Genomic DNA, 19,169 nt, shown 5'->3' on the forward strand with positions numbered 1-19,169 from the left:
TGTACTGTATGTGCATGTCACGCTCACCTCTGGCGTCGTGCGTGATGTGTGACTACCTGACTCTGCAGGTCCGAGACTTCTTTGGCGTGTTGCGTATGGATGGTTTCGGGCATCCGCGAGTACAAGATGATGCTCATCTCCTTTCTGCCATCCTCTTTGTACTTCACCTGCAGAATGCGGAGAAGATTTAGAATACTTACTGCCAAAAACGACAGACATTCCTACAGCTTCTTTCCCCTTGCCTTTAAATTCTTGAACAGCTGACTCTACAGCCAGTCGCTCTGCATCATTTGCACAGTTGTATTATTGACCAGTATTACCGCACTATTGGGGCCTTTATATTGGTTAGTGACAACATTTAGGTATGCGGTGAATTTTCTGACATCATTTTACCAAAGAAGTGGGAGTAGGAGCTTAATTTAGTCAGTCCATGGCCTTTTCTAGTAGGCAAAAAGTGTTTTGCTGCCATCTTGTGGCATCTCTAGGCAATTACAAAACTTTTTGAGTCTGGATTTTCGCTAATCGCGGCAGGGCTCAGTCTCGATCTCCCGTGCAGAGCGGGGGTTCATTGTATGTCCTACATGGATCATATTTGTTATCGTGTTGTTGTTGTTTTGCAAGCAAACTTGAGTGACTCCAACTACTGGAGACACATTCCTTGTATTTTAACATCCTTGGCCAATAAATGTGATTCTGATCTCTCATTAAATCAAGTCTTTTTTTTATTATTTTTATTTGTTTATATATTTTTAGGCGGCACGGTGGCCGACTGGTTAGAGCGTCAGCCTCACAGTGTGTGTGCTCTCCGTGCCTGCGTGGGTTTTCTCCGGGCTCTCCTGTTTCCTCCCACATCCCAAAAACATGCATTAATTGGAGACTCTAAATTGCCCTAAGGTGTGCATGTGAGTGCGAATGGTTGTTTGTTTGTATGTGCCCTGCGATTGGCTGGCAACCAGTTCAGGGTGTACCCCGCCTCCTGCCCGATGATAGCTGGGATAGGCTCCAGCACGCCCCCGACCCGAGTGAGGAGAAGCGGCTTAGAAAAGGGATGGATTGATGGATGGATATTTATTTTTACCTGGCTGGCGAGCTCGCGGGCATCTTTGGCATGGAGCGTGTCCAACGTCTGCGGGAGAAGCGAGTACAGGGACGAGTTGCCGCCCTTCCTGCCCACTTCTTTGTAACGGCGCTGGTGGTGAGAAGACTTTTAACTTGTGGCGGGGTTTATGGAAGTCAGGACGGTCAGGGAGTGTGCAACAAAGATGAAGAAGAGCGTAAAGGCAGGGTGCAGTGAGTGGATGGAGGCTAATGTGAAAGGAAAGGTTTATCAAACATTAGTGCAAGCGGCCATGTTGTGAGGGTTTGGAGACAGTAGCAATGAGCAGCAGATAGAAACAGAGTTGCAGATGCTCAGATTCTCTTGGGAAGTGTTGAGGTGTTGTTCAGGATCAGCAATGAGCTCAGACTGGAAGGTTTGGAGACAAAGATAGTGAGGCTAAATTGAGACGGTTCGGACGGTCAGGGACGTATCAGTCGAAGAATGCTCGAAATGGAGCCGCTAGTTAGGAGGCAAATAAGAAGAGTTATGGATGAGGTGAGGGAAGATTTGCAGATAGCTGGAATTTGGGCAGGAGACAGATGGGAGAGGGCCATTTCACATCTGAACGGGGTTAAGCCCAAAGGGAAAGAAGAAGAAAGTTTGGCGTGAGGAGCGTTGGGTGCGGCATAGGTCTTACCTCACTCTGCAGCTCAGCGACATTCTTTGCAAATTCCGTCTGCATGGTTCGCGGAAGCTGAGAGTAGGACGTCTGACTCAGGCTCTTCCTGCCGTCCTCCTGGTACTTGAGCTGGTGGAGGACGAAGAACCTGCGCTAGATTTTGTAGCAGTTCTGGCTCACCTGGCCTTTGTACTCCCAGGTCATTCAAGTCGAATCAAATTAAGACGGATCAGAGTTGGCGTGGCAAAACGAACAACGGATAGAAATCTATTGACAGCCGCTAGTACAGGCAATAATGAAAATAATGAAATATATGACACTATACACTACTATATTACTATAGAAATTACTGTAATTATAGTCAAATCTAAACATTTTAAGGGATGGGGCGTTTACTATTCCCAAAGTTCTTATATTCTTGTCGGGCATCGGCCCCCAACATTGCGAGCATTTCACAGTATTCTGGCGATTTCCTTCCGTTCAGTTCGGAACCCAACTGAAACAAACTGAAATTGTAACTAGAACTAGGATTAGGACTAGAACTACAACTGGAGCTCAGACTGAAACTAAAACTGGAACTGGAACTAGTTCAGACTGGAGTTGCGGTTGGTAGCAGTTGGTGCTACCTGGCTGTGCAGCTTGGTCATCTCCCTGGCGAACTGGATCTCTTTGGTGGCGGTGAGCTGAGAGTAGAGAGAAGACAGAGCTCCTTTGACCAGCACCTTCGGTCGATAATTCACCTGCGGGAGGCGAGAAGGTGAGAAGACGACACACATGCTGCCGATTTCTGTGCCGTTAGCGCTTATGCGGGTGAAGTACGTCGCTCTGCAGCTGGGACATCTCCAGCGCGTGTTGGATCTCAGGCGTGTCTGCCAGTTGGGAGTAGAGGGAGACGGACGCCTTCCTCTTCCCTTCTTCCTTGTACTTTTTCTGCGAGTCACGGACCAGAGAAGACGTGAAGAACTCACGGGGTGAAGGTTGACGTCGATGGGAGGAATCGCTCATACTTCACTCTGAAACTCGTGGACGCTCTTGGCCAGATGCGTCTCGCTGGTCTCGGGAAGCCGAGAATACAAAGTGCTGCTCAGTAAATTCTTCACCTCCTCCTTGTACTTGTTCTGAGCAGTACACAGAGGGGAGGGACACCTTCGTCTTCATCGATTCATCTATCATCAACAATCATCAACTCTTTCATGCGTTATTTTCATCAAATCATCTATTCATACATATGTGTACATCCAGCTCGTAAGTGTCAATCAGTAGCCATCCATCAGTCAGCTAATCCATCATCTATGACATCTTGAATCATTAATTCATCCATCCATCATCTATTGATCAATCATCTCCATCCATCAATCGCAAAGTATTACCTGACTGAGTATGTCAGTGAGTTCTTTGACAAAGTGAGTGTTTCTGGTCTCTGGCATGAGCGAGTAGAGTGAGGACGACGTCTTCATGTTTTCTTTGTATTTAATCTGAAGGAAAAAAAACAAAACCAATTGTGACGCCGTGTCTGCAGCGTTCACTTGACGTGCGCCGACACGGTTCTGGTTTTGTTTACGGTTGCGGGGTGACTACCTCGCTCTGCAGCTGGGTCACTTCTTTGGCTCGTTGTATCTGCGGCGTGTCCGGAAGCAGGGAGTAGAGGGACGACGACGCCTCCTTCCTGCCCTCCTGCTTGTACTGGGACTGAACCAGAAGAAGAAGGAGGAGAAGACAACGGCATGAGGAGGACGGTCCCTGGTGGTCTTCAGTCTTTAAAGCGGACGTTGAGGACTGGAGTCACATGACTTGACTTGTTTTGTCTGAGCTTGACTGTCCTACTTGACGAAGGACCTAAGTTAGGACTCGACTTGCTTGATTTTTGCCACATTTAACTTGGGACTTGCTTGGACTTCCTCATGACTCGTCCACATTCGCTCGTTCACTGTCGGGCGGAATCCCCCCACTTCCAAAATGAAAACTTTTAGGGAAATCACAACAACGCTATCTTGCTCGAGTTCCTGAACACTCACTTGGTTTAAGTTGGTATTGTATACCTTCGATTGCTATCGTATCCCGTTGCACACTAACATCAATACAACACCACCCCAAAATCATGTTCAACCGCTAATCTAATATGCTAAAAAAAAAAAAAAAGCTAATCCTAATGCGCAACCTACTTCCGCATTCGGCAAAACGTCTCGAAGCAGTTCTTCTCGGTTCAGGTGCATGGCGAAACTCATCTCACTATTTTCACTCATAATTGTCTAAAAAAAACATCTGGACTATCAATACAGACAACAAATATTTCAGCTTCCGCGGAACGAGACAAGAGGCGGAGTTTCACAACATTTCCCAGACATTTTGAGCGTTAATCGATTTGTTCTCAAGCTGTTTTTCCCCCCCACTTTAGTTAATATTGCCTCAAACAGTCCCATAGTCCGGATCTGTGAAAAAAGATCAAATTGACCGTATTTGGACATACGGGGTTTCTGCCCAACAGCGACGATATGCGACATACTTGCACCTCGGCGGTTCCAAAGTGCAAGTGTTCCCACCTCAGACACGACGGCGCTGATGTTCTTGGCGTGAACGAGTTCTGCTGCAGGGACAAAGAGACTCTGACCCTTCATCTTCTCAAAGTCTTCTTTGTACTTCACCTGCAAATATGTTTGAAAGAAAGAAAGCGCATGATGTCCTCCACTGGTGGTGCAGCCAGAAAATTTTGCGTGGGGTGGCCAAGCTTTGGTTGATGCCCCTCCAAAACCAAAGTATTTCCATCATCCATCCATTTTCTGAGCCGCTTCTCCTCACTAGGGTCGCGGGCGTGCTGGAGCCAATCCCAGCTGTCATCCGGCAGGAGGCGGGGTACACCCTGAACTGGTTGCCAGCCAATCGCAGGGCACACAGAAACAAACAACCATTCGCACTCACAGTCATGCCTACTGGCAATTTAGAGTCTCCAATTAATGCATGTTTTTGGGATGTGGGAGGAAACCGGAGTGCCCGGAGAAAACCCACGCAGGCACGGGGAGAACATGCAAACTCCACACAGGCGGGGCCGGGGATTGAACCCGGGTCCTCAGAACTGTGAGGCTGACGCTCTAACCAGTCGGCCACCGTGCCGCCACCAAAGTATTTCCCCCTTGAAAAACAAAAGGGGAGGGGGTCACCAGAGGGGCGACCGTGGCCGCCAGCGGGTTGGCCAACTTTCAGTCACCCTTGGCCACCATGTAGTTCCGCCCCTGTCATCCCCCCATTGTCTATAGGACTCATCATCATCACCATCATCATCTTTGTAATATTCAGGACTCCTGTGTGTGTGTGGATTTTTTTTCTCTCTTTTTTTTTTGGTAGCCAAGCTTTGCAAAGCTGAACGTCTCCATGGCAACAGGGAGCTCGCTGATTGGTGGATGTGGCATTAGCCAGGAAGTTGACAACTTGGGGTCGAACGTCTGAAGCGAACCGGCAGCTCCGAGCAGTGTTAAATTTAGAAAGCGCTCGATGAGTCACGGTGGCGCTCGGGAGGACGGCAGTTTGGGGGCGGGCGAGAAGATTGCGTCCGTCGCCCTCCCACGTCTCGTTTGGCAGCGTGATGCCAATTATTCTCTTGGCCGCGTTCAATCGACGCGAATGGCTGGCGCGGGACCTTTTGAGGGTCGGTTGTTAACGGCAACGCTGGCCACCCGCTTTTGAACGGGTTCCGTTCAGGACCGTCAACAGAATGAGTCACATCTGTCGTTTGAATTTTCATGGCTGTTTAGTCCATGACAAACGTTTGATTGATAATTTTAATCTTTAAAACGTACATATGATAATTTTTAGATCAGGCCAAAACAGTGGATGTATAATAGGTAAATAGTTAATGTAGTAATGAAATAACAATCCTGGCCGAATCTTAAAAAAAATTATTATTATAGTTAATTTAAGTATAACTATAAAAATATAGTATATAATATAGACTTTGGAAATACTATAGTATTTCCAAAAGTCATCTTCCCAACACTGAAAATTATTATTATAGTTAATTTAAGTATAATAGTCAATCAATTACTTGAACTTTTTAAAAAACTCCTGGTCATTTCCCCCCCCGAATATTTTTGCATTTCATGTATAACTTTTATTTTAATAATAAAGTAACCAACTCATTTTTATTAGTTATCATTAATTTAGTTATATGAAAGTATCCTATTTAAAAATTAATAAAAGGAAAACAATTAAAACACTTTATTCCTAGATAAGGTTAAAAAAAAACATTTTCAATCAGTCATATTTCCTAATATGTTTGTATTCAATGCACAATTGTTTATTTTAAAAGTAAAATAATCCATTGTCATTTCTACTGTATTAGTTATGATTAATTTAATTTAATAAAATAAATGTTATTCGTAGATGAGGTAAAAAAAAGTTAACTGGATGTAAAATCTTAATTAGGAAATTTGAAGAATAAAATAGTTCGTCCATTTTTATTTTGAATTGAATTATAATTAACCAATTTTACCTTTACATGTAAAATAGTTTTCCCAATACATTTAAGCACTTACAATTAATCAAGTAATGAAATCTGAATGACATGAATGAATAAAAATATTTTAAAAACAATTTCATAATAGCAATAAAATGATCAAGAGGTTTAAAAAAAAGAACATTTGTATTTTCTTTTATTTTTCAGCGGGCCGGATTAAAGACCAGAGCGGTGCCCCATGCTGCCCGTGGGCCGTACTTTGAGCACACAGCTGCTTTGGACCAATGAGGTTGTCCGCTGCAGCCGCTCAAGCGTGGAGACAACATGGTGGAGGGGAGGAGACTCACCTCGCTGGCCAGCAAGCTGCATCTCCTGTTGAACGCCGGGTCGGGACGCACCGGGTCGGGACGCACCGCGGCGGTAAAGGCGGCGGCAACGGCAGCGCTTCCGCCCTACGCGCGCACACGCACACACATACGCCAAAACATTACAAACAGTGGTCCTGTTTCAAAAATGTCAAAAGGTGATGCACAAGCAGAAAGTCTTGTCATGATTCTGATCCATTGTCATCCATCCATGATCAATTCATCCATGACTCATGTCTTCAGCCATCGATCAGCTGTTCGTCCATCTCAGTTGCCTTCGCGTGTCTTCTCACCTGTGTCTCCTCAGATCCTTTTCGTCCTCCTTGCTCCTCTTCTCCATGCTCTTCCTTTCCATCCATTTCTCCTCCACCTCTTCTTCTCTTTCTGCTTCAGTTCGTTGATTTTCGCAAGGTCTCTTGGGAAGTTTCTTCTCCTTCCGTCTCCACCTTCACAATTCGTTCCGTCTCGACGGCCAGTTCGGGAGCACACGACGTCCACGGCGGTCACCTCTGGAGGAAAACGCAACGGTTTGCATATCGAGATGTCGAGGTTCCTCACAGCTGAAGACTGTCTATGGGTCTTTCTCTGCTTCTTATCATCATCATCTTCCTCAAAGATTCACTCACCTTTTTTAATCTGTGGTCACCTCTCAATGTATCCCTGCAATATTGGGTTCCCCTTGTGAAGTCGTGATCCTCCAAAAGGCTTTTAGAACATTTCTGGTACCTTCTTCCTAGGAGTGGAAGAAGAGTAAGTCACAGTCGGTCAAGTCAGAAGTCTCAAGTCTTCCAAATCCAGCAAGTCAAAAGGTCTCCCCACTAAATTTCAAGCAAGTTGAGTTTCACTGGCGAGAAGCCGCCGTGTCTTGGCTCTCTGCTCACCACGCATACCACCACCCACATGTTCCGTTCCAGCGGTTTTATTAACCAAAGTCTGCACTACTTCTGGTCGCGCTTTCCAATGTCCTGCCACAAATGACGGAAACGACAAATAACAACATTCACGTCAATCTCAACGGGTTAGTGAGAGATATTTACTGTTGAGAGGCTGCAATTCAGACGATTTATCAAATTGTTGTTGATTAACTGGATCATCAGTTTGTTGTCAATTAATCGATCAATTGTTGCGCCTTTAGTGAGGTTAACGTGTCTTGCCTGCCTTTGCGGCTTACATAGTGACGGATGATGACGCTAGATGCCGTAGTTGCTGCGTCCTATCTTCGCGTTGCAAACGTCGCATGTTGCCGTCTTCTCCTACGCCCGATTTAAGCAAAACGTAACCCTTCAATCCAAATTCAACACATGAAATTTGGCGTCATAACATACCGGGACTCCAAGAAAACTCATCAAAAGGCCATTCAATGGAATTACTTGAGAAAGCCATTGAAATACGTCCATTACTATTCCATTTTCAACTTGGAATTGTAAGCAGCTCCATTTCCAAAGTCATCTTCCCAACACTGAACATGAAAGATGGAACAACAGGTGGCAGAGGTGCGGAATCATTTTATATATAAAACTGTTGCAGACCCTAGCGACAGTTGGACAGAAGTGAGACAAAAAAACGACAGAAAAGGACATCACTGTCTTGACTTGAGAGTCAAGTTAAGACTCCTAACCTGCACTTCATGCCAGCGCGCTCCGAGCTTCAGCCGTCGGGCGCGCGACGACGACGATTCCTCCCACAGCTTCAGCTTCAACTTCAGCTTCCGTCGGGCGTCTGAGCGAGCGGGCGCTCAGTCGCGAGCGTTGACGGGCCATCGCTCGTCACGGACTTCTTATCGCGACCGAAATCCGCATTTAGCTCCCACTCGGGAACTTATCAGCAGCGTCCCCTTAAAATGCCTTTTGTTTTTTTTTTCTTCAAGGTTATTGCAGTCGGTGGCGAATGCTGGAAAGAATGAACGGGAAAATACTTCAAATGTGGTTATTTGAATAACATTTTTGTTGTTGTTCACATTTGTAATTAACTCATTATTAAGTGAGAAATTGTATAAAGCAAATAAAAAATGTAAAATGTATCTGTTATTGTTTAGCAACAATTGTTATTTTATTATTTAGGTTATATTAATTAGCATACTATTCAATAGGAAATGAATAAAAATTCATGTATATAATTTGCATAACCAATTTAAGGAGGAACATGTAATTAATGCAACAAATAAAATAGTTTACTTCAATAAAATAATACATGCTTTAACAATTGATTATATTTTTTAATTTAATTATATTTGATCAACCTAATGAATTAGTAGTAAAGTAGTGGTTTACTGTTATTTATCAAATAATCAAATGTTCATTTCTCAGTTTTATAATTACATCCAAAATAATAAATTATATAACTCAAATTAGGCGGCATGGTGGACGACTGGTTAGAGCGTCAGCCTCACAGTTCTGAGGACCCGGGTTCAATCCCCGGCCCCGCCTGTGTGGAGTTTGCATGTTCTCTCCGAGCCTGCGTGGGTTTTCTCCGGGCACTCCGGTTTCCTCCCACATCCCAAAAACATGCATTAATTGGAGACTCTAAATTGCCCGTAGGTGTTGACTGTGAATGCGAATGGTTGTTTGTTTGTATGTGCCCTGCGATTGGCTGGCAACCAGTTCAGGGTGTACCCCCGCCTCCTGCCCGATGACAGCTGGGATAGGCTCCAGCACGCCCGCGACCCTAGTGAGGAGAAGCGGCTCAGGAAATGGATGGATAACTCAAATTAAGAACACAAAATGTACACGTAAAATAGTTTAGCGATATTTTGCATTTTATTATTAAAAATACATTTAACATATTATTCATTGTTTTTTTAGTTTATAGATTTTTAGGAAAAAGAGCGTAATTAATGCAACAAATAATTTATATTACAGTAATTAAACAATAAATGATGCTATAAAATGTAGGATAATGTATATAATTTTATTTAATTACCAATTACTAAAAAATAACTTAAAAGTAAAATCATTAAAAATTGATGACCAAATTATTATTGAATGAGATAAAACAATGAAAAAAAGTAAAAAAACAAAAACATTTCAATGAACCATAAAAAAACTATGCTAAAGTAACTATTCATGGTATTTATTCACAATACGGTATTATTTCTAATGAATGTAATAATATTTGATCAACAGTTGTTGTAGAGGTGAGCCCTTCACTTGACTCGAGGCTCACTCTACGTAAGTTGAAAACGAGAGCGCATGAAAACAAAGCCGGCGCCACAAGCGCGGTGCCGCGCCGTCGCCGCCGTCGTATTTTGGGGCCGAAGTCGGGCGTCAGATGGCAGCTGAGGAAAACGCCACTTGGACCATCTGTCACCGTGCAGCCGACATCAGTGCCAATGTGTTTGACTCCTGGCATAAACATTTTCACATCGCGGACAATATAGTCGACTTTAAGGCTGAAACAATTAATCGAATATTCGCTAATCACAGAAAGGGAATTTTTATATGGTGGACTACATAGTTGACCAAGTCGAACACTCCCTAACCACTACAACGGAACGTCCACATCGTGGACAATATCGTTGACTCCCGGCCTGAAACGATTCATCGAATACACTTGAATCGCATCAGAGGGATTTTTATAAAGTAGACTAGAGTTGATATACAGCTGACAGGAAAAAAAACATTTTCCTGTATCGGTGCGATGAACGATGGGATATTTTGCAAGCGGGCTGACTTTAATTCCCGCAACAACAGTCGTCGCCCCCTGCTGGCAAGCAGCGAGGGCGGCCAGTGTGGATGCCGCCGGCCAAAATTCCTTCGCCTGACGTGACACCATCCTAAAAAAAGCCATCAGCAGATGGCCCGTCTTTCGCCACACACACGTTCGCACGGACAACAACAAATGCTTATTGAGTGGGTCCCTGAAAGCAACGTGTTTTCATCTTCTTGACCCTGAATCACCATCACAATTGCTTCCTCGTTTTTTGCTTCAAGACGCTGCTATTTAGTTGAAGCTGGAAAGCATTTGTTCTCTGCGACTATTCATCTCAACTACGCACTTTTCATAATGGCATGCCATGCTACATTCAAATCTTGTTTGCAGTTTTCACTCTGCAAACTCCCCTTTGAACCTACAAAAGCAAAAACTGGAGTGAGCCCACTCGAGCTGTCAAAGAACTTGACACGTGAACTCTCCGATGACAAATCATCCGGTCTTCATGCGGCTTGTCAGGCTCGGGCGCTTGAGCTCTGTGATTTCCTAACGTGTGACATAGAGGAATTAACCAATTCTTCTTCTTCTTCTTGTCGTCGTTATGCAAGAGCCGCGTCGAGTGGCGCCTTTCATCCGTGCAAGCGCAAACAGCGCTTACGTAACTTCCACCCACCGACACCATTCTGTGGCCTCGTCCTCCTCCTCCTCGTCATCATCATCCTCCTCCTCCTCCCAAGCTGCTTCCTCCTCTTCTTCCTCCCTTTCCGCCTCTTCATGCCAAGCGCCGTGCAGTGAGGTCATAGTTCGCAGCAGAGCGCTTTGGTCCGTAAGAGCAGAGAAGACGACGAAGAAGAAGAAAATAGGAAATGTTTGATTTTATATTCGTCTCCAGATGGTGCCGACAGTTCTATATGCGAGGGCCACGTTTGAATTTGAAAAACTGACAATTTATTCAATTACAATTCATTCACCATTTAATAAAATATTAAAATGAGAAAAAAAAAGCTAAATGAATGCAACAAATATGATCGGACATCTCACTAGCTTAGAACTTTAGCATGTCTCACTGCTAACTGCTTCAGGTGTCAAAGTTCAAAGTGAGAGGAAAAGTCACTTACAATTCATGAGATGCTCCACTTCAGACGACGTTGTCGCCTCCATCTTGTCCTCTTGGGAGAATCTGTGTGTGTGTGTGCGCGCGTGTGTGTGTGTGTGTGTGCGCGCTCACCAACAAAACTGCACCACATCCACTCATCCACTTCACACATGTACACAATGTACATTTAAACAGTGACAGATAAAAGTCTACACACGCCTGTTCAAATGCCTGGTTTTTGTGATTAAAAAAAAAAAAAAAAAGACCAAGATGGGTCAATTCAAAACTAATGTGGCCTATAACCTGTACAACTCGCAATAAAAAGCCGAGTAGAAGATCTGATCTCGAATGAGAGGTCCTTGAAAAGGGTGGCAGGTCTGTGCTGCCTGCAATTTAACAGACATTTGAATGTGGTCGCTTCATGGCTGTGCACATTTGTGCAACCACAGTACCTCACCTATCTTGAGTTTTGTTTTTTCTTTCAATTGAGTTATACAGGTTATAGGTCACATTAATGGTGGAAATTTCAAATTATTTTTTTTTTTTAATAAACCTGCCATTTGAACAGGGGTGTATAGACTTTTTCTACCCACCATCCGCGTGCATGTCTGTCCATCGGGTACGTACGTCGCTGATGTGCTGCTGAGTGCGTCGCAGTCGTTGCATCTCGGGCGTGTCGGACACGATGCTGAATCCGCGACCTTTGCTCTCCTCGAAATCTTTCTTGTACTTGACCTGTGCGCCGACAACATTTGACTTTTTAAAGCCACACATTTCGGAGATGAAGTCCAAAACATTTCAAATAAAAAGAATAAATGATGTCAAATCCAAAACAATTCTAATTTTGTATTTATATATATATATATGTATACATACATACATACATACATACATATATATATATATATATACAGATATATATATATATATATATATGTATATATATATACACACACACATATATATATATATATATATATATATATATATAGATAGATATACATATAGATATATATATAAATATTATTATTTATAGCGGCACGGTGGATGACTGGTTAGAGCGTCTGCCTCACAGTTCTGAGGACCTGGGTTCAATCCGCGGCCCCGCCTGTGTGGCGTTTGCATGTTCTCCCCGTGCCTGCGTGGGTTTTCTCCTGCACTCCGGTTTCCTCCCACATCCCAAAATCATGCGTGGTAGGTTAATTGACAACTCTAAATTGCCCGTAGGTGCGAATGTGAGCGCGAATGGTTGTTTGTTTGTATGTGCCCTGCGATTGGCTGGCAACCAGTCCAGGGTGTACCCCGCCTCCTGCCCGATGATAGCTGGGATAGGCTCCAGCACATCTGCGACCCTAGTGAGGAGAAGAGGCTCAGAAAATGGATTGATGGATTATTATTTATAATTATATCTTCTGTTCTATTTTATGCACAACACTGTTACAACTGTGGTTATTGTTTATTGCTCGAGAAATAAAATTGCTGGGTTGAGTTAATAAATAATTGGATTATAAATTAGTAAACAATTTAATAAAATACAAACAAAAAATAATCTGATTATTATGTTTCATGTCAATTAAAAGATTTAATAAAGATGCATTAATAAACGAGTAAAATGTTCACTAATTTTAGAGCAAAAATGTAACGATGCACCAAACATTGCAGGGCTGCAGATAATTTTATTTAATTCATTTTATATACAGATTCTTATATAAAAACTATTTAATACATTTAATAAAAGGTTTTACCCAAGAAGATTTTTTTTATTTATTTATTTTTTTTTTTTATAACTGTTGCAACAACTGAATTTCCCATTTTTGGATCAATAAAAGAAATAATATTAGACCTTGCCTATGAATGTTCTCATTCATTGAGGTCATTTCATTTTCAGGGCATTAAAACCATCGCAAGTGGACTCTTCTGGTTGTTCGTCTTACCAGACCTTGAGTACTGTGCTCAAGTCCAAGACTCCAATTATTAGATTTATTCTTTGCTATTCTAAGAACGTACAACTAGAAATTATAGCACTCACTCAGACTTGTCGAACTTTTAGACAGTCCATGTCCATGACAGTCCACAAAAAGAAAAGATACAATATTATATAAAAAGAAGAAAAGATAATATAAAAATGCTATATAAACGTAGACAAATGCCAGAAAAAATAAAGATATAACGGCAAAAATGTTCAAAAACACACACAGATGGGGAAAAAGTAAAATGTATAAAAAAAAAAAATACTCAGGAAAACAACACAAGAATATATAAAGAATATAATTAGAAAAATGTATTAAAAAAAATACAAATTCTATAAATTAGACAAAAAAAAAGTGTGTGCGCGCGTGCGTACGGACCTGACTCTGTAGCTGGCTCTGCTGCCTGAGCCGCAGGTTCTCGGGCGTGTCGGCCACAGTGGTGAAAGACGTCTTGGGGTAATGTCTGCACACAAATTGGATTATTCACAATTCATCTCATCAGAATGGATGAATCAAATATTCCATTAAATAAATACAGTGTGACCTTAACATACAAGTGCTTAATTGACAAAAATACATAAAAATGAATAAATACATTAATTATGCAATTTGAGGTTGCAAAACGGCTAAATGTCAAGTATAACGTCATGTGCGTTGTCATACGAGTCACGTATGATGTCGTGGATAATGCCAAATGTATGATGTCATAGGCATCAATTCCCAACTGTGCAATTCAAAGTCCACTTTGATTAAATCGCCAACTTGTGCAAACAATGTGGCAGGAACTTGCTTTGCTTGGTATACCGCTGCTCTAAATTAAGACAATTGTTCGTAAAAGGCCAACAAACAACGTGTGTGTGCGCGCGCGCGTAGTGTTCCAACCACGAGAGCCGAAACACCCTAATAAACCAGTGTCATGTATTATGACATGTACATGTACTATGACATGAATAATGTATTTTTGCATGTCCTGTATTGCATGACGTCATATATGCTCTTATTTAGAATGTCTAATGTCATTTATGTATGACATCACGTACGACGGGCGGGAGGTCAGGACTCACGCGTTGCAGTACGGCTTCTTGTCGTAACCTTTGTAATTCTTCATGTTGAGGGTCATCTTGCAAACCTCGCAGTGGAAGCAGCCTTTGTGCCAGTTCTACACACACACACACACACACACACACACACACACACACACACAGGGATTGTTTAGATACACGCAAGAACTGCTACAATGTTCCTTTCCCGTGTGGGAGCCGATCCCCATGCAAGGAACTTTCTAGAACAAAGGTGTAAAGTATTTATCATCAGCCCACCACATTCCAGTAAAAAAAAAAACGAGAAAGAAAACCTGGCCCATAATACAAAGGAGCAAAAAGTTTTAAATATCACTCATTTTATTTTCAAACTGAAAAAAAAAATTGCTGATTGTTGTAGCTTTTATTGTAAACCATTTTAACTAAACCGTAATTTAAACAATAATAAAAATTATTATTATTATTCGATTGTTAAATTATTTTTTATTAATTTGTTTTTATTAATTTCCATTTTAAAAAAGTCGAATGCTCAAGTATTTTTTTTTCTTTTGTTTTGAGAAAAAAAGAAAAAAAATGTCACCAGACAAGACAGTCCCATTGCCTGGTTTGAATCTTGCTGGATTGCCACGGCCTCCATCCGTGCTTCACAAACTTCTGACACCAAGTTCCACCTCAAAAGAATTCTTTGCTCACCAAGTACCACCATCATCACCAACAGTCAAATACAGTAGCGTAGTAGGTCCAAGTGATCAGAAACAATCCCCAAAAGGTTTATTTGATATTATAAGCCTGTAACATTAAGCTGTTAAATATTAGAAGAAAAACTGTCCTGAAATAATTTGATTCAAATGTATGGCATATACAATAAAAAATGTTACCTAAATAGAAGTTTAAAAATAAACACTTCTTAAAGATTAAATGCAAATGTTTTGTTCTAAAAGTTCAATACAACTGGCTGTGATTATTTCGCATACCACCAGAGGGAGCCCACGTACCACTAGTGGTATTAGTACACAGACATTTTTTTTTAGCAAGAACATTGGTATTTATCATTGAGATTGTGACAATAAGTTGAGAATGACTTTTGGGGAATGTTGCTATTCGACTAACGAACGCACTGCAGGAGAGTGAAATCGGTCTTCGCATATTTGTCAAACAAGATGAAGCGGCCTTCCTCTTCCTTCCAATTTTATGCATGATTAAAAAAATGTTTGCTAGAAGTTTCCTTGCAGGTTGTCATGACATCAGGCTAGGTGCAGCACAGGAGTCAAACTAGAAGCTTGTTTCTTCTTTGACTGACTCACTATCACCTCCAGAGCCACAAGGGGGTATTACAAGACAGACCTGCCCTTGCGAGAACAACGTGATTTGTACATGACTTCAGTTCTCATTCTGATGCACACGTGCTACGCTTTCTACCGTTGTGTCATCCGACGCCGCGCGCGGCTGACGCGTGACGCGACCTTAAATAATTCATCGAGCTTACGCCACATGCCATCATTTATGCATGTGACGCTCAACATGCGCATACTTTCAGTTTGTTCTTAAAAATCAACCACTTCCAGAAACTGCGACGGTAAAGACTAGGTGGTGCTATTTTAAGCGTGGACGCCGGTGCTTACATGTTTTCTACTTGCTGCGACCTCTCCTCGCTGGGTCTCGCATGGTTTTCCGAATCCGCCTCAGAAACACAGTCAAATTAGCCAATGCCGATTCCGATATTTGGGAAAGTAAAAATTCCGATAATCGATTAATTTGCCGATTAATTTTACAAAATGCATAATTAAACTTTTGTTCCCTTAGTGTTCACAACAATAAAGATATGAAATACAGGCCAAACATGACTTGTACAATAATTTGTCCTTTAGTACTTCTTTAACTTTACAACAGAGAGAAAAATTGGCAAGAATTTGCCAATTTTAACTAAGGCCTGACCGATTAATCGGCCGATATCGGACCTTTTGAAATTGGCAAAAATCGGCATTAGCATTAAGCTAGCAGAAGCGATGTCTTTAACAAATTCACTGCCATTGACGGCTTTAGAAGTCAAATATCGGCTTTAGAAGTCAAATATCCATGTTAACTTATTCTGTTTAGTTTCAACATACTATCCGCATTGGCTAATGCTATGCTAAAAACTGACTCCTGTTCCTCAAATGAGAAGTTTGAGTACAATAAAACCGACATAAAAAAATTCAGTTGCCTGAGACAGGCAATAAATTTTTTTTGAGTAGAATAATGTGTATTATCAAAATTATAGTGGAAAAAAATGACAAATTTAAGTTCATTTTGAGAGTTTCAACAAGTGTGTTTGTGAGTGTTTGTGTGTGTGTTGTACAGGATTGTCCAATAATCTTGATCAGATGACATACTGTAAGCACATAAGCAGTTTGCATAGAAAGCAAATAACATTTTTGATTTGGGAGAAAGAATAAGCAGCCAATGAATTGAAGCTTTCGTCTTCAGTGTAAAAAAAAAAAAAAAAGTGTTGCCAAACATCAATTGTGAGGAATCCACTTTGCTTCAACTGCGAACGGTTCGCCCACTTGGCGCAAATGCACGAGGGGGGGGGGGGTAATAGAACATAGTACACAGCATATACGACATAAAATTTCATTTTCCACTAATATCCAAATATTTCAATTCATTTCAATGTAGTTCAATGGACAGGATATGTTTGATTTACAATAAATCATGTCATGATAAGAAATGAAATACATTTGGACCAATTTTAGGGGCTATATAAAAATGTATTTCATGTTTATTGGCTAGATTCATGATGTACAACAGTGTATGTGACTTTTGACTTTATTGCAAAGTTATTTATTCTTTTGATCTATTTTGCAATACAGTGCTGTTTTTATTGTGTGTATTTTTATTTGATTTTCTGTTGGTTATATCGGTCTATATATAAAACATGCAACACAATGAAAACGACTTATGGAGAAAAAGTAGCAAGCTTTGCGCTTTGCCAAAGCAGTGGACTTTTTGTTTTGGTAGTGGCCGAATGTCGGTTGCGACGGAGACACTTTCGGTTGCGGTTCCTTTTGACGCGTGCAATCTCAAAGCTCGCACATGCCAATGTTCGACTGTGCTTAATACGTGAACGTATGCCAAACGCAAATGACTTTCTTCGCACTATAAAAAAGCGCTCACCTTGTCCAAACAGCTGACTTTCTCCGTCGGGTAGGCAACCTTCCCGCAGCGGGCACACTGAGGGTTCATGTCGGCGACCGGGGAGGGGACGGCGGTGGGGGGGGGGGGGGTTCCTGAGGCTGCTGAGGACGCCGGGCGGGGATGTGGAGGTGCTCGGCTGCTTCGCGCTCCGAGTGAACAACTAGTGCGGCAGCACTAGTGAGTCAGTCAGTCAGCATCCCAGCGCGGCGAGCTCGCAACATTGAACAAAATCACTGGAAACGCGGACTTCCTGCCTGCCGAGCCCTCCCTCCAGAGTAAAAGTCTAACATTGACACGATCGAGAGCAGGGGCGGTCATTGGGCCGGGGGCCTCGAGGACTGGATTTACAAAAGTTGCCCCTTACATCCTATTTGTACTGGTTTCCAACAGCCAGACATTTTCGGCAGCACCCAAATTTGATAATCGGCTGACAAAATCTTAATTACTCCCCGTTTGGATTTACAACGTTACGTGGTCCTTCCCGTTGTTTTTCGAGCCATGAAAGATTTTTCGTCTGTGGATCACCGGAACCCTAAAATGTGCTCTATTACTAGTGCAATTGTCGCCCCCTGCTGGACTGTGTGACCTCTTGGTCTTTTGCTGTCCTACCAGCTAACGTGCGAAACTAAATACAGTACAGTACTTTCTTTTCGACTGTAAGCCAAGTCTGCTACTAGATAGCCCATTGTAAAGTAACTCTGGCCGTCACAACAACGTATAGTTTCTAAAAAAAAAAAAAAAAAAAAAAAAACGTGATTTAGCTTACACTGACCTCCCCGTTTGACATTGCTAACAGCTAACTAGCTTCCTACCATCCGTGTACGGTCAAACATTTTATTTCACTCGTTAAATATATACGATAAATGTCTTAGTTTAGTCAATATATATTTATTTGCGTAATAAAGTACAAACCAGTGATTTGGAGTTTTTCGACCATATATTTATGCACTAATTGCAGTCCAACAAGAGTACGGGCGACCCCAAAATGTAGAGCCTTCACCAAACGTTACTGTCGACTTTTTTTGGCATCAAGTATGCTCGTCATATTTGTTCACTTTTAAATTTGTATTTTGTAATTTATTCTGAACTAATTTGTATTTTCTTTATTTTGTGTAAATGTTTTCCCTTTGTTTTTTTGGACTAATATGTGGTTAGGTTGGTGCATTTTATTATTAGTCTCATTATTAAATTTGTATTTTGTAATTTATTATGAACTAATTTGTATCTTTTTGTAATATTCCTTGTCTAATAAATGTTTTCATTTTCCTTCCTTTGCTCTTTTAGGTAAATAGTTTTTTTGTAGTTTATTCTGTAATAATTTTGTACTGATTTGTAATTGTATTCTACATCTTTTCCTTCTTTTGTTTTATGGTGTAATATTTTGCATTATTCCCAACATTTGCATTGTTCTTGAATATTGTCATTTTCCCTTTGGTCGGTGAGGCTCGGCCACCCCAAGGTGCCAAGATGCACCCTAACAAGATTTAAACTGGATTCCATAAGTTGTTGTTTGCTTTTTTTGTCTTGTGCAATACATTTGGAAGATTTTAATTTCTGATAGAATTGCAGTGTCTTAAGTAAATGATGCATTTGACTTTGGCAATGCGAAATGAATAAGTGAATCACACGAGCTCTCCCGCTTACCAGCTGTCCTTGCAAGTTGAAAGGTTGCGTTTTCTTCCTGCACAGCTGCAACAAGTCGTTTTCT

General features: G+C 41.7%; 2 protein-coding genes across 9 annotated transcripts in view; both read right to left on the reverse strand.

The window, feature by feature from the left end:
- Window positions 1–8,347, reverse strand: part of LOC133396271 (nebulin-like) — a 44,263-nt gene extending 35,916 nt beyond the window's left edge. For all 5 annotated transcript variants that reach the window (XM_061665912.1, XM_061665911.1, XM_061665915.1 and 2 more), the window contains exons 1-13: window positions 8,149–8,347; window positions 7,157–7,263; window positions 6,824–7,039; window positions 6,513–6,617; window positions 4,259–4,360; window positions 3,297–3,407; window positions 3,089–3,193; window positions 2,726–2,836; window positions 2,538–2,648; window positions 2,345–2,458; window positions 1,737–1,847; window positions 1,079–1,189; window positions 57–167 (exon numbers count right to left, since the gene is read on the reverse strand). In XM_061665912.1, coding sequence (XP_061521896.1) covers window positions 57–167; window positions 1,079–1,189; window positions 1,737–1,847; window positions 2,345–2,458; window positions 2,538–2,648; window positions 2,726–2,836; window positions 3,089–3,193; window positions 3,297–3,407; window positions 4,259–4,360; window positions 6,513–6,617; window positions 6,824–6,889 — 1,158 coding nt within the window. In that variant the 5' untranslated portion in view covers window positions 6,890–7,039; window positions 7,157–7,263; window positions 8,149–8,347. The remainder of the gene's footprint in view (window positions 1–56; window positions 168–1,078; window positions 1,190–1,736; window positions 1,848–2,344; window positions 2,459–2,537; window positions 2,649–2,725; window positions 2,837–3,088; window positions 3,194–3,296; window positions 3,408–4,258; window positions 4,361–6,512; window positions 6,618–6,823; window positions 7,040–7,156; window positions 7,264–8,148) is intronic.
- A 7-nt stretch (window positions 8,348–8,354) lies between these two features.
- On the reverse strand, window positions 8,355–17,679 carry LOC133396272 (LIM zinc-binding domain-containing Nebulette-like). Of its 4 annotated transcripts, XR_009767345.1 has the most exons (7): window positions 17,441–17,679; window positions 14,309–14,403; window positions 13,623–13,707; window positions 11,868–12,009; window positions 11,297–11,436; window positions 10,852–10,995; window positions 8,355–8,420 (listed from the first exon to the last, which is right to left on the reverse strand). XR_009767345.1 is itself a non-coding variant. In XM_061665917.1 (6 exons), the coding sequence occupies exons 1-5, from the start codon at window positions 17,507–17,509 to the stop codon at window positions 11,317–11,319; spliced, it is 477 nt and encodes a 158-aa protein (XP_061521901.1). In that variant the 5' UTR covers window positions 17,510–17,679; the 3' UTR covers window positions 8,428–10,995; window positions 11,297–11,316. The 4 variants fall into 4 exon arrangements, 3 of the variants coding, with proteins under 3 accessions (XP_061521901.1, XP_061521900.1, XP_061521902.1); XM_061665917.1 differs by lacking the exon at window positions 8,355–8,420 and having other exon boundaries at window positions 8,428–10,995; window positions 11,902–12,009; XM_061665916.1 differs by lacking the exon at window positions 8,355–8,420 and having other exon boundaries at window positions 8,428–10,995.
- Between the last annotated feature and the right edge of the window lie 1,490 nt (window positions 17,680–19,169).

Source organism: Phycodurus eques, chromosome 21, assembly GCF_024500275.1.
Source record: "Phycodurus eques isolate BA_2022a chromosome 21, UOR_Pequ_1.1, whole genome shotgun sequence".
Lineage (NCBI taxonomy): Eukaryota > Metazoa > Chordata > Actinopteri > Syngnathiformes > Syngnathidae > Phycodurus > Phycodurus eques.